The sequence below is a fragment of the Oculina patagonica genome, chromosome 12 (genome assembly GCF_052425735.1).
Source record: "Oculina patagonica isolate OP01 chromosome 12, crgOcupat, whole genome shotgun sequence".
Classification (NCBI taxonomy): Eukaryota; Metazoa; Cnidaria; class Anthozoa; order Scleractinia; family Oculinidae; genus Oculina; species Oculina patagonica.
Window position 1 is genome coordinate 1,058,633 of NC_135769.1, and position 14,540 is coordinate 1,073,172.

The 14,540-nt window shown below is 41.6% G+C and overlaps 3 protein-coding genes across 3 annotated transcripts; 1 reads left to right on the forward strand and 2 right to left on the reverse strand.

The window, feature by feature from the left end:
• Positions 1 to 2,794: 2,794 nt before the first annotated feature.
• Positions 2,795 to 7,708, reverse strand: LOC144632989 (uncharacterized). The gene is made up of 3 exons (XM_078491749.1): positions 7,497 to 7,708; positions 6,368 to 6,454; positions 2,795 to 5,888 (listed from the first exon to the last, which is right to left on the reverse strand). Exons 2-3 carry the CDS (start codon positions 6,441 to 6,443, stop codon positions 3,670 to 3,672), a joined length of 2,295 nt encoding a protein of 764 aa, XP_078347875.1. The 5' UTR covers positions 6,444 to 6,454; positions 7,497 to 7,708; the 3' UTR covers positions 2,795 to 3,669.
• A 1,646-nt stretch (positions 7,709 to 9,354) lies between these two features.
• Positions 9,355 to 11,117, reverse strand: LOC144632651 (uncharacterized). The gene is made up of 2 exons (XM_078491330.1): positions 10,945 to 11,117; positions 9,355 to 10,009 (listed from the first exon to the last, which is right to left on the reverse strand). Exons 1-2 carry the CDS (start codon positions 11,012 to 11,014, stop codon positions 9,657 to 9,659), a joined length of 423 nt encoding a protein of 140 aa, XP_078347456.1. The 5' UTR covers positions 11,015 to 11,117; the 3' UTR covers positions 9,355 to 9,656.
• A 1,593-nt stretch (positions 11,118 to 12,710) lies between these two features.
• LOC144632982 (alpha-2 adrenergic receptor-like) lies at positions 12,711 to 14,202 on the forward strand. The gene has a single exon (XM_078491739.1). It carries the CDS (start codon positions 13,046 to 13,048, stop codon positions 14,138 to 14,140), a length of 1,095 nt encoding a protein of 364 aa, XP_078347865.1. The 5' UTR covers positions 12,711 to 13,045; the 3' UTR covers positions 14,141 to 14,202.
• The last annotated feature ends 338 nt before the right edge of the window (positions 14,203 to 14,540 follow it).

The window sequence follows — 14,540 nt, forward strand, 5'->3', positions numbered from 1 at the left end:
GTAAAGTAATCACAGTGATATTGCTGTCATTGAAAGGAACTTAGATAAGAAAAAAATTAAAAACAAAAAACACTAAGCGGGAGATTGCGCAGAAGCCAAAGTGAAGCCGAAGTCTTGTCGAAATTTAGCGGAAGTGTGCCGAAGAAAAACCGAAACTTTAACTTAGTGCCGAATAATTGACCGAATGAAATATTCGAAGCCGAATTGTGAAACCCAGGAAAGGAAAAGGGAAGGCCCAATACCCAACCCGCCAAGCACTAACTAAATTGTCTAAATTAAATTGAGCCGAAACAGTCGTATAAGCCGAATATAGACCGAATGTAAGCCGAACGTTAGCCGAGTGTTATGTTAGGTTCATCCAGAGCTCTAACTATTTACCCACCCTTCCCTACCCACAAAGAACCACACTAACCACTACCAAGAAGAGCCTTGTGTATTTCGTTGCCAAGACGACGCTAAGGGAATTGGGTGAGAACATTATGCCTTGGGATGGATTGCTAACTTAGGACAGTGGACCGACTGCTTGACGAGGTCGGAAGAAGGCAAACTGAAAAGGACAGAGCAAAGAAAATATATTAGTCAAGTTTAAATGAAATATTTGAATATAACTTAAACCTAATTACATCTACAGTTTCTTTTATACTATTCAGTTACAAACGACCCGAAATCATAAAGATCGAGGCATGCATAATTAAATATAACGTTTGTGTTTGGAATTATTTCCCCAGATCCACACCATTTGGGTTGTTGGGTTGTTTGACCCATTCAGATCTTAAATACGATTGTCAGAACATTTCCCTCAAATAAATTTTAAACTTAAGAAAATAATAAGGTGACATTTGATTTCAGACCGGTCATTCTAATTTATAAACTCATAAACCCCCACGTCTTCCTTCCACCTAAATTATCAGTTTACGCTTTTTAATCATTGTTTATCAAAAGTTTTCCAGCACATTATAAAAAGCTGGATCAAGTTCACTTCTGGTTCATGTATGAAAACTACAAGGCGAATTAAATAAACTAACGAAAGCGATAAATAAACAGACAAATTAAACGCAGTACCTGGCATGAAATATCGGCGTTTAAACTGGAACGGGCACATTTCAGCACCATGATTATTTCAAGAAGTTTGCTTGGAACACATTTCGTTTCGTTTTGCCTTTGGTGAGTAAATTATCCGGTCGCTAGCCTTGGCTCATGAAATGAAAAGAGCAAGAAACTGACTTATGTAATTGACTATTAAAGTACCCGCAAATGCATTGAAGTTTTTCGGTCTGAAGTTGAGTTCAACTCTCTTAGAATAAAACGATTCATTTTCGAAATCGAAACTAGACATCTTCAGTAGTAATACTTACCTTTTTTCTGTCCAAAAGTAAGATGTAGGAAGAACAGCTAAAGCTTTAGAGTTGTTTACCCTGGGGTCTGCTAAGACGTGAAAGGCTTTGGTGGTTTAGTGTTCAAGCTGATTACCATGTTCTTCGTTCAATCTCATGTAGAAGCCGAATATCTAATTCAAATTGAGCGCCAACAGTTTTAATGCACGCCCTCGACAAAAAGACGGTATCTGATTGGTTTACGTCATCAAACGCCGCACGGGATTTCACTGTTCTTCGGTTCAGTATGCTAATTAAATATGTTTGATTGCGATAAAAGGACAAAAACTTGTGATCTCTGTGGGCACATAAGGGCACATATGTACAGCCGGTTATCACGGTTTTCACAGGCCTCCATGAAAGCTTTAACCGCAGCAAAACCAAGCGGATTCTAATACAACAGAAATATTTTAACCGTTTTTTTCCACAATTCAGACCACTAGTTTTCCATTAGAAAACAAGATTATTCTATCACCATGACCCTATGTACACTCCCCTGTTCCCTTTAGTTTATAGAGTGGTAAGCTGAAAAAGCGACTTTAACGTACCATCTCGTCATCTTGACATCTCAACAGCAAAAATAAAGTAACAGAAATGCAATTCAAGATCGCGCGTAATTAATTGTCACAGTTGCTTTAAAACATATACAACACAAATTAAGGCCCCGTCCACACTGACCCGGGTAAATTTGAAAACGCATCTTTTTTTCTCCGGTTAGGCCAACCGTCCACACTGAAACGGCGTTTTCGGTCACCGAAAACGGAGCTTTTCAAAAACGCTCACCAATGAGCGTTTGGACTTGGAGCGTGAAATAGTGTATTTTTATATTTTATTGTAAATAATTTTAGAGGGCCACTGGTTTGTTAGTATTTTTTATGTTATTTTAGTGCTACCCTCGTTAAATAAAGACTTTACTTTTACTTTTACTTACTAATGAAGCGTATCGTTTTCAAATTTACCCGAGTTAATGTGGACGGAAAACATTTTACGCGGCGTTTTCAAATTTCTCCGTTTTCAAATTTACCCGGGTCAGTGTGGACGGGGCCTAAATTTGGCAATAATCCGAGAAAATGAGCATGGGGGATTAAATTCACATTTTTTCTCTTTTCGTAAAAAAATTGGCTTGTTCGGACGATGGAATAGGAAACATTTTATCAGTGAAGATGACCTAAACTGAACTTATACCAGTCAAAGATGGAGAAAATGATTGCCTTAGGTCGATTGTTTATCATTACAATAGACTGCTAGAAATTAGCGACAGGTTGCGCTCGCATTGTACAACTGAAAACCACGCTTCAAAATTCAATTCGAAAGTCGCAGCTTGCAGAGCAATTTTGGATGTTGAATGCTGGTTCCCAGTTTAGCGCTGTGAAAACAACCTGACTTACTTCTTAAAAAGGAAGAGTTCTGAATCATGCGATAAAATAGTTTTTATTAAATAATCAATTGTAATTATGATTGACGCTCGCGTGGCGGATTACACGATTGTCTGTACATTTGTAGCATTTCATTTTTTTTAAATAGTTCATAGTAATACTCTTACCATATTTCATTGCATGATTGTAAACTAGTTTATCACGAAAGGCTTTCAAGCATCCTCATATAGAAAGGATACAATTTAAAAGGAATGCTTTTTATTGAATGAAATGTGCGTGAGTTACTTCGAACGTATCAATCGAACTAACAGTTTTCTATCTAAAAAGCAAACAGTCGCTGTCGGCTGTATCTTGCACGATTTTGAGACGCTCAAAATATAACTGGACAACTGATAGGAACTCATTAGGAAGTGAGAATGAAATTGTTTACTAGGTGAACAAATCTCAATCAAGTTTGGTTTGTATTCTCTGAAGGTTTCTAAAAAAATTGTGTTGCAACTTGAAATTCATTTGCAAAATTATCTTGATTTTTGGTTAGAGTTCATAATTTTTTTTTTTTATGAACATCTTCTTTAATTCTTAGAATTTCTATAAGTTTTTAATCGATAGCATATCCATTTATCAGAACTAGCCGGCCTTATTAAAAGAGGAAAACATATTAACTACAACATCAGATGTGGTGGACCGGCCGTGAATTTTCGCGCCAAAAAATCCCGCGTTTTTTGTTTTCGGCGTTATACGTTAGAATGAAAGAACTGACTTGTTTCCAGTACTTCTCTAAGAACAGGGTCAGTTTTGGCTAGAACTAGTCCAACCAACTGATGTCAACATCAGAATCAGTTTGGCAGGCCAGAGCTGGCAAATGGAAAGCACCTTCTGTTGCACGTTTGAAGCACTGTGCTAATTAAAGTCATTAAACCCTAAAACAACTTGTTCAGAAACTGTTCCACTGCTCCTTCAGTGTGCTCTGAAGTCATCTTCTCAATATCGCTTGGTTTAATCCCGAATTTCGTTCCAATGGCTTTGGCAAGAGACGCTGCTTTCTTCAGAGAAGAATTCACATCTTCAAACACTTGACGGAGCCTGTTTTGAGTTTCACAATGAGCAAGGAGCGCTTGAGCCACTTTAAACTTCAAATTGTTCGTTTTCTGGATCTTTTCTTTTAAAATATCAATCTTGCTCGGCGCAGGACTTTGTTCTTTGACTTGAGAAGTTTTATCATGCTTGACTTCGGGTTGCCGCGGAGAATGCGCTGTTTTGACATCGTGATGCTCCGTGACCGCTGGGGCTTTCGGGATTTGTTTGGGTTGTTTGTGTGCGACTATTGAGCTGTTTTGATTCTTTGCCTTGTGCTGTAATTTAGGAGCCATTGCCTTCAGTTGTTGTTGGAGTGACTCTTCATCCTCTTGAGTTTTCTGTTTGGCTATCTTGATTTGATCTTTAATCTTGACAGCTTGAAGCTTCGCTGCTGGTTTTGTGGACTGTGGGTTCGCGGGGCTTTTCATCTGACTGGCGTTAACTTTCACCACTTTCCCAACTTGCGCGGGCTGATGTGTTGCATGTAAAACATTTGAGTCCTTAGGCAGCGCTATTTGTTTAGTAGCTGCTTGTTTCAAACTGACCTTTTTCACTACATTCTGTTTTGACGCGTCTTTAACCCCAGGAGATTGCGTTTTTTCTGGAGTCTTGCTCGAAGAAGTAGAATTTTTAACATGAAGCGCGACTTTCGACGTTTTTGTGGTCTTCCCAACAAAATCTTTATTCTTTGTCTCCTTAGGCTGATTCTTAGGCATGTCTTTCACAGGTTTTACAACTTCCTTGGCATGTTGTTCCACTGTAGTTTTATGACCTTCTTTCTTCTCTACGTGAGCCGTCTCATTCTGTGTTACCTGCAACTTCTTCGGGTGCGTTTGTTTCGCAACATTTGCTACTTTTTGGCTTGAGGGACTGTGCAGAGCTAATGGCTTTTGTGATTTCTCCGTTGTTTTATCTTTCAATGTTTCCTTTATTGCTTTGTCTTTAGTTGTCTTCTTTGTGGTTTCATCTTTCACTATTTTCTTTGCAGCTTTATCTTTGACTATTTTATGCTGCGAAACAGTCTGCTTGGAATCCTTTTGATGTAATTTGTCTTGTTTTTGCAACAATTTAATCTTCTCTGGATGCTTGAGACCTGAGGAAGTTTTGGCTTTCTTTGGTGCAAGGTCCTTCAACTGCTTTACAATCTTCTCATCTTTATGCGCCTTCAACTTCTCTTTAACGCTCTGCTTCGCAGCCTGGTTTCTTCTAATATTGTCCATAACTTTCCAATACTTATCCAAGCCTTTAAGATGGAAGTATTTACGCAGAACGTTTTGAGGCATCTTTGACAGTATTGAAAGAACGCGCTTGTGTTTCTTCGTCAACGTTCTGCGAACATTTTGTTTCCCGTTCCTCGCCAGGCCTCCCTTGTGACTTGTCCCTGCTGGTGACAATGGCTTGGCGATGTCGGATTTCTTGCTGCCTGTTGTCTCAATAGTTGGCTGCTCGCCCCCAGCCATAAATTCAACAAGTTCTCTGTAAGCTTTCTCGGGAACTCCAATTTGCTCTTGTTGGGCCTTCGCTTCAGCGTCTCCTCCAATCAAGGCTTTGACGAGGTTTGCTTTACTTAGCTCATCGCTGTTCGCTTTATGCTTTGCCTTTTTAACTTGTTTCTTCGAAACTCGTTTAGCCTTTGAAACTTTTTTATCTTTTGCTTTGTCTTTTGCTGTTTTATTTGTTTTTCCTTTTTTGGCACGATGTTTGTCTGCCTGAATGTCTAATCCATGCTTCTTTAATAAATGATGTGTCTCTTTACCCGCCTTTTCGTCCTTTCGTTTGATCTCAGAAGAATCCTTCGTTTTCTTATGACTTTCCTTATCTTTCCCAACATCTCTTCGGACGATAAATCGGTCGACGTCCGAAAACAAGTTCGCATCCGTTCGTTCCTCTTCGTCGTCCTCGTCGACAGGTCTTCGGGACCGGAAGTGCTCTTGCTCGTCACCCTTCACCAAGCCTCCGCTTTCTTGTATCAGCCACTGGTTGATCTCATTAGCGAGTATTTTGGATTCTCTTTCCGCCTGCTCTATAACTTCTTCCAGCCTTTGCGCTGCATCAAAACTGCCTAGAAAATGAAAAGTGGTTAGATAAATGCCCTGAAATAATTTCATACACTTTTTCGACCTTCATCAGAAGTTCATGGGTAATTTTGTCTGAGGTAGTAAAAGTCAACAACAATGCAATGATTGTCTCCGGCCAGAGTTATTTGTTTTTAAAAACGTCAAATACCGATGGCTTAGTTATTCGGTTGGGAGCTCTATTCTTTCATCACTTGTACATCACGTGCACAACATGCTTATGCACGTTATGAAAATAACGCTTAACGAGAGAAACCTATTGAAAGCGCGGGAAAACGTGCGCTTGGCAAGTCACGTTAGGTGTTAGTTTTCCCTTGATCGGTTTAAAATAAAACATCATGTTTGAGACACGCGTTACATTCACAGCCTACCGATTATCGATCCCAGCAAACGTAAAACAAACGCAAAATGTACAAAATTGCTTTCGTCGATGAACTCAAAAACAATCTAAGCTGTTCGTGTTTACCTTGAGTCAGCTGCAAAGTAGCTCCTATGAAGAAGACGAAGGCCACGTGTAAAACTGAAATGTAGCTAGGCTTCATAATCTTGCATGCTGCGATAACAAACAAACGAACAAAGATAAATATGAGACAATCATTTGTTTTCTTCTCAAACACTACAAAACTTCATGAGCTAAAACGAAAGTTATCCGTATCCAATTCGGCCCCGTTTTAGTACCCCCTTTTCGCCACTGAAAACAGGAAGGTTTCACAGGGGGCAATGTGAAATGAAGAGAAAGGGCGTTTCCTCGTTTTGCATTCCGTCTTTTTCCTCTCCTCACTCTCCGCTCAATCAATTACGCAATCAAAGAGAATAAATGGGCACACCCTAGTCAGCTAACAAGTGAAAAGCCTGAGACTTCTCTCTACGAACCTTAAAGAAATGCAACAATTTAAAACATTTGAATCCTACAAGGTGCATTTGAAAAATGATAAAATAAATCGATTTTATTATGTCCATTTCGACTGTAGAACAAAATTTTAGTATTTGGTGTCGCCGGTTTATTCAATTCCCCTTAACATTTCGAGTAAGACTGAAAGACATTTGCCTTTTGTGTGGCTGTCGCGATCGCTTGCCATGCAGTTGGCCCGGGGACTCCGAAATAGTTTTAATTCCATTTGCTGTGTAAACAAGTTGATTAAAACGAATAGGATAAAAGCTTTATTAAATTTGATTAGTGGTAAATATTTATTCGTTATATCTGTTAATTAAGTGGGCGGTTTAACAACCGAGGGGCGGACAATACTTGCCCAAAGACGTTTAACACAGCTAACATTATTCTCAAAAATCCCCTTCGTAGACAGAAAGACAAACTAAAACCCTTGCTTAAATAAATGACATCGACTGTTGTTAAACAAATACTCATGTTAGGACTCAAGAACCGTAAATTACACAGTTGAGACATCGCAGGAGACAATAGAATTTGGAAAATAAAATAAAATCAACAAGCAAAACTACATAGCCGCATGGAATTCGTCACAAATCTTCGTCAACTCAAACTCTACATGCTAAGACGCGTTGCGCGTTGTATTTCAGTTCGAGATGTCCCATTTTAAGATTATTTTAAGCCTTGTAAAATAACTACACGAGCTTACCTCCTAGACCAGCCCTTCTTTCTGCTATCCACCCTTTGTAAGCCAACTTGTGGATTAGACGTTTTCTTTTCACATACCGGCCAAAATTGCAACCCCGGAACGACCCTGCAATTTACCGAACAAAAGGCTTTCAATCTTTCAAGGGGCTACTACAGTTAGTGGCAGAACTTTACACCAAATTTCTGGTGGAAAGTCTTGTTGTTCTGCAACGTGCAGTTAGGGTACCTGTCGGTCGCGTGATTAACTATTCATGTTGTTGTGACATGTTTAGTGACCCAGTGTGTGTTTGTGTGTTCACTTGCCGATTGTGGATGTGATGTTTGTGTTCCATTGTTAGATTTTGTCAAGGCTCGTTTCTAGCTGCGTTTATAGAAAAGAAGGCCTAGAGTTTAGTAATGATTTACCATTTTGGATTGGCACAGCTCATGTTTTAATCAAGAGTTTTCCTCCATAAGGGTATTGATCGGATAGCTTTTCAAACTCGCTCTCCGACTCAGCGCAACAAGTTTACAAACCAATTCATGATCGCTATGTTGTGTTAATGACCGGCCAGTTTCTCCCACTAAGTAGAAAATAAAAGTTATATTATTGATTTGGTGAGGGCAACGAAAGTTAACTAACCACTATTTTACTTAGACCGACGACGCATGCGCACTTAGCGTTATCCATTCACAAGCTCAAATGAAATAAAGTTGTTAAGTATTGTCCGACGACGCGTCACAAGTGTTTTTTTTTTGGGGGGGGATTGTTTTTGGGGGGAGGGGGGGGGGGAAGCCAACCATGTCGATTAGCTTCGAGTGTTATGCTGTGTCAGTTTTCAGGCCATTTGTTACTCGACGTTGTTCGAAAAAAAAAGAGAGACTTTTCTTGCAGGATCTTTTATTGGCTTTTACCAGTAAAGCTAAAGCCAGGACAAAGCAATTAAATTTAAGTGCCTTTCTCAAACTATAATAGCCGGCGCAGGTTTTGACCGCAGTGGTGTTTTACTTTTCCCGCCCACGCAGCAATACAGATTATAGAAACAGTTTATATCCCTTGTATTATAACCAAATTTTCCAAGATTGGCAAAGATCAATAAGCTTTTCATCAAAGTAACGCTTTTAATGTGGGAATCACACTTTATTTTGAGAAATGCGAACAATTCAAGACAAAATGGGACAGACAGTGGGGGTCCAGACCCAGGAAGACGTGAGGGGTGGGGGGAGGGCGTATTTAGACTCCAAGAATAAGAGGGGGCCGCTCTCGAAAATAATTTTCCTCAGCCCTACAGGCCTCGGGTTAGCGAGAAATTCGGAGACACGAATTCCCCGGGCTCCTAGCCTGGATTAACGGCTGCGAGAAAACTAAGGACAAGGCACATGGCACGGCGCGTATGGGGCGTGGCTTAGTTCCTGCCCGGGGAAAGGGCCACGGCGCGAGGACTCACTGGAGACAGCTTATTCGGAAGGTGCGCTTTCGTTTTTTTCTTTTTTGCCTCAGTAAAATCTATGTATTTGTGTTATTTGGCAAGTCTAGCGCCGCCCTGATGGGCCACTTGGCTCGAACGCAGGCCTACAGTGTTTAAATTAAGAGTAGCTTCTTCCGGAAGTGGCCAGCGAGGTGGCCAATAAAAACAAAAGTACCCCTAGACGCAGTATAATATATCTTAAATCTTACTGTTTTATAATAAGCCAAGTGAGCATTTCTGTCACAAATAATTAAAACCTTGCAAAAAAACCTTAAACGATTAGTTTTTTTTACAGGTTTTGTGGTAATTATCGTAGGCTCGTATAAGCCAAATTGAATTGATCTTAAACGAAATAAGTTTACTTAAGAAATTATATATCCTGACAGTTTAGTTATTTCAATCCAAAGATAGTACCTCAGTCCCACTGCAATTTATTTACAATCAACATGATTGTTTTAGCCCGAAATTTCAGTGGCCTCCTTGTCTCTTACCCCACTCTTACAACAAGTCTGGCATTTGAAGGAAAGAGAGTCGACCACTGAGAGCTTAAACTATGAATGATCAGGAGAGAGGCAATAAAAACCACTCAGAGCAGTTCTATTTTCAAATTAACGCAATCTTAAAAATAGATTTTGAAATTTTTATAAGGACTGAAGATATCAGTAATGTCCTCTTTCACCTAGTGATCTCTCTCTTCTCAAAACGTCCTAAAATTACTTCTTGAAATGCACGTAATCGAGGCCCATGTGTTCACCAGCATGTACCAATGCGACCTCCGCTTTCCTTATAATATCTTTGACGTTTTTACTACCGCTCCGCCCCTTCTTTCTTAGCAGGGACACCTTATCAGCCAGTGCTACGTACTGCTTGGCAATTTTAAGCTTCTTTCTCGCCTTGTTCAATTTCCATTTTATTTCTGCTACTTTTGATTTAAATTTCGGGACTTTCTCAAGCAACACGGCGGCAGTTGTCTCTGACTCTTTCCCAGGTCCTGCGCCAGAAGCCTCGGCCTGTTGAAGCTCTGTGAGTAGTGAGCGATTACTGTCACGTGGTTCAGGTTTCTTCTCTGAAAAGTAAAAGGGTAAAACTGATAAGTAAACCATATTGTTTTCTTTCACAATTTAATTGGACCATTTTCCATTTAATTCTGATAAATCTCCCCCGTATACAAACCTATATATATGGCTCGAAGCATTTACGTACGCACACGCGGGTCTGATTTCGTGTACAATCCTCCTTTACGAAGAATGTAAATAGATTTCAAAATAATACAGGAAAGTGTCGGTAAAGAAATGATGGAAATAACGGGTGTTTTATTGAAGCGGCCGTCAAGAACCAGTTCTGCTCGACTCAATGATTAAACCAAAACTGATCGCTCAGGGCCCCGGGGGGGACGGGAGGCGACCCCGATAGGAATGAGGAAGTGAGTGTTGGGCGAAGACGAGAGAACAGGGGACGGTCGTGACGGGATTTAGGGCGCACGAGGTGTGGGACGAACACGAGGTCGGGTACCTCCGTCGAGCCCCTCTGCAGAGCGTGTGGGCGGAGTGTCGAGCGGGGGGGGGCGGAGGGTGGGACGTAGGAGGGGGGGGGAGGGGGGGAGTGGGGGGGGTGAGGTAGGGGGGGTGGGGGAAGGGGGCGATGTGGTGCCGGTGGGCCGGATGGAGGAGGGCCGGGAGAGCGGAGTCACGGCGGGAACTTAAAGGCGGGGGGCAGGAGAACTTTACTAGTAATATGGCTGAGGTTGTCATAAAAGTTCTCATGAATCTACAGTAGACTTAAACTTGATGTTAAGGAAATTCCGTCAGTTAAAGGCTTACTGTTTTCTACTTGATCTATCACTCTAAATCATAAATACAGTAAACATTATATAGGTTACTAACAAAGCCACGAAATATGTTCAGTGATTGGATAACAAAAGGAAACTAAAGCGACAAGTCAACGGGTCGTGGCCATGCAAATTCGAAACAACATGAACGCGCGCTCTGGTCTTGCGCCTACCTTCCTTCTTTGGAAATGCCGTTACCACTGCCCCAAGGAGAACTAAAAGAAGAAGGTTATTCAACCTCATCTTTCGAACGTGGCCGTGCCAACACTTTTAAATGTGGTAATCTTGTTACCACAGAATGGCGAGTAGAAAAATCAGATAATTCAATGACAAGAACACTACCAGTGAGATTTGATGGAGTGTGCGCAGTTCTGAGATCATTAATAATTTGAGCTCTTGGAATATCTGATTTACACATGACCGACGATTGCAGCGGAATCGAAGCCCGTGAAAGCTTGCTTGTTGCTCTAGACTGAGTAATTGGCCTGTCGTCTGTTGCTTTGCAGCGCGCTCAATTCTTCTAACACTCGAGCGGGAGAGGATTCGGATTGTGCGAAGAAAGGATAGCCGGTCGTTTCGCCAACGGCCGGTTCACTGATATCTCATGTTGATGTAAGGTTAATACATATACCAACTGCAGTATATTGCAATAAAGTCTAAAAGACTCGCACTTAAGTATTACTACACTAGGGAGTGAAAAACTGTTGGCGAAACGACCGTAAACCGAGGGAACAGCCTTAAGAAAGAGGTCCTATTACCGAGGGTTGGCCTCACATAAAGCTTTCGAAAAAGGCAATCATGATCTGGACTACATGGAGGGTTGCTTCATCAGACACAGTAGAGAGGGGCAGTAGAACCTCTCCCTATGATACCTCCATAATGCATGGACAGCTCTATAAGCCGGACAGTTCACTACTTGGCCGGTCTCAAAGAACCAGAGACGTTTACTTTATTTACGGCAAAGAACGACACAACCTCGTCCCCAAGGCGCTTGAAAGAGGTTGGCGGCTTTGCATGACTGATCCATACATACTCCCCGAGAGAGAACAGGACGCGCCCGAAAGAGACACTGTCCTGTGACGATTGAGCCCTCGGAGAGGAGATAGAGAAGCCTGTTGGTTTAGGCAGAGAGGGAATCTCTTGTCACAGCTTGAACTACAACAGAAAAAACAAATCGTGTTTTTCCTGGTTTATACTGTCAATGCGCCTTCTTTAGTTAATTTAATAATCATAACATAAAAACAAAGTTCTAATTCTAAACGCGCATTACAAACAAAAAGGTTAAACAACATCTAGGGTTGCTCAGTATGTAGCCTGCAGAACAAGTGGTTTTGTGGAACAGAACGCGGAGCGCCGCGCTCACCCTTTGCGTTCGCGCTAGGTAGATGTGCCCAAAAGTGGATTGCACAGCGTGTAGTGCAAGATATGGACCATGCTTGATGAATGCACTGAGGAAATGAGGTGCGCAACGAACAATGAAACTGGAATGTGAGGAAGATCACGGCCGTCGTGTCCAATAGCTGCCGCACCTAAACCGTGAAATGCCTCCAACGACAACAATCACAAGAAGCAAAACACGCAGCAAGAACAACTACCATTCATACTGAGAAAGTACACCAAACTACAATGTGCCCAAAAAGTGCAAATTGCTATATGCCGTGGCAGTGCCGTTTCACAATATGCCTTTAGCTCCAATATGCCAAAAATTATGCTAGCACAATCTATAAAAGCCTAGAAAACTTCGCGCTCGTTTCGTGTATCGCGCTGCGCACTCGCTGCTAGCCCGCTGCGCGCTCTGCCTGGCTGCTCTTGGCTGCCCTCGCTGGTCGACAAGAGAAGACTGGAGATGAGTCACGCTCGAACTGTCAAAAGACAAAACAAATCTTCAATGATTAACTTTTTAATGTGAATTTTAACAACGAGACAAAAAGGTCATTGTTCTTCCTCAGCCAGTCATCGTGTAGTAACTATGGAAATGCGCGATGCACATTCCAGCTTGACCAAGCGTCTCAAGTGATGCTGCTTGACTTGTCGCTGTCGAGGAAAGAACGTCTTTTGACTGTCTTTGACGATTGAAAGAGCAATTTGGAAAAAGAAAGTTGACGATTTGTTCGAAAGAACGAGTACAGTCGCATTTTAGGACGGCGCTGAGTGTCGATCAAGTATTCTACGACTTCTAAAAGTTGTATTTACCAACAAACGAGCGAGAGAAAAACACCCGGAAAACAAGACGGTCACAAAACAGCTGCTTTGTGGAATGCTACAGAAGGTTTGATGGCCCCGCTAGATCCAACAGCTTTAACGACAATGCCATCTTCGAAAGACATTCAGGAGTCAACTGCAAGCGATGGAGATGAACTGTGGCGTTCAGTAGCGAGTGTGGGAGACACGATCAACGCCATTGCGTTTGGAATTTTGATTCTGTTTACAGCGTTCGGCAATCTTTTGATCCTCGCCGCTGTCTTCAAAAGCAAGATCCTCCGCTTCCGAACACATTTCTACATCGTGAGCCTTTCGCTAGCCAATTTACTCATGGCCGGAGTGGTTATGCCTCTTCGAGTAATAAGCTTTGTAGACAAAAGTACGTGGTTTGCTAAACCAGATCTGTGCGAAACGTATGGAAGCTTTTTTGTACTGTTTTGTACAGTTACGATTTACACACTGGCTGCCATGAGTTTGGATCGATATTTCTCCATCTCGCGATACAAGTGGTACCAAAAATTCCTCACCGATGGCCGTACGTTTTGTTTCATCATTCTTTGCTGGAGTGTGGCAGTTCTCGTGTCGTTTGTATTCGCGAATTTTGACAACAATGCGGTGAAATCCATGGATTGTAAGTTGAGCAGGACTTACACGACGGCGTATGTTTACGCTTTTGTGGGCATAGAAGTCTTAACTCCAGTGGTCTTTATGCTGATCTTGCAGTGGAAAGTTATGAAGACAGCCGTGAGCCATACTCACACAGTGGATGTTTGTGGAAGGCAGATCAAGAATCTGGACTATGCTGATTTCCCATCGATCGCCAAAGAATCAACTTGGTCAAAGATTGTGGTCCGCATCACGCTGAGTTTCGTGATTTTCTGGATTCCCAGATGCATTTTCCTTCTGTTGGATAACAGCAACACGGCTGGAATTCATGAAGTCGCGGATGGTTTGACAGAGATCATGACGTACTGCTTCCCAGCTTCTTTTGCTTTGCTGTTGGGCTACTGGAGCAAGGAATTCAAAGAAGTATTCATAGACATGCTCTGTCCTTATGCTTGTTATCAGAGGAGCAAAGACATGAAAAAGTATCGCATGGGCGAATCCAACAAAGTGAAGCCATCCATGATGTACAGAAAGCACTCAAAAAACCTTGCTACGTCGTGAACATCAGAAAAGTTATATGGGACATGCAGGGTGGGGTACCTGCAAACTAGCTCTCCCCCCCAGGGGGGTACTTGAGTCTACATGACGTGGGGGGGGGTCCCCGACCGGACCTTCATATTGGGAACCCAAAATTAAATGCATGAGCCTGAAATTTTACACCCAAAAAAATACCTGGCATCAAAATTTTCTACCTCAAAAAGTACAAGGAGACCTAGCACCTCGATACTGATTTATTCAATCATACCAGTTTATTACTTTAAGACCTACGGATGAAAAATAGTAATGGAAATCGGTAGGTTTTAAGTTGCGGCATTCGTCGCTAATATTTTTTAAATTTTTTTTTTTTTTTTTTTTACCCTTCATGACAGATCTCTTGACCCAAAAAAATACCGAGGGTGTG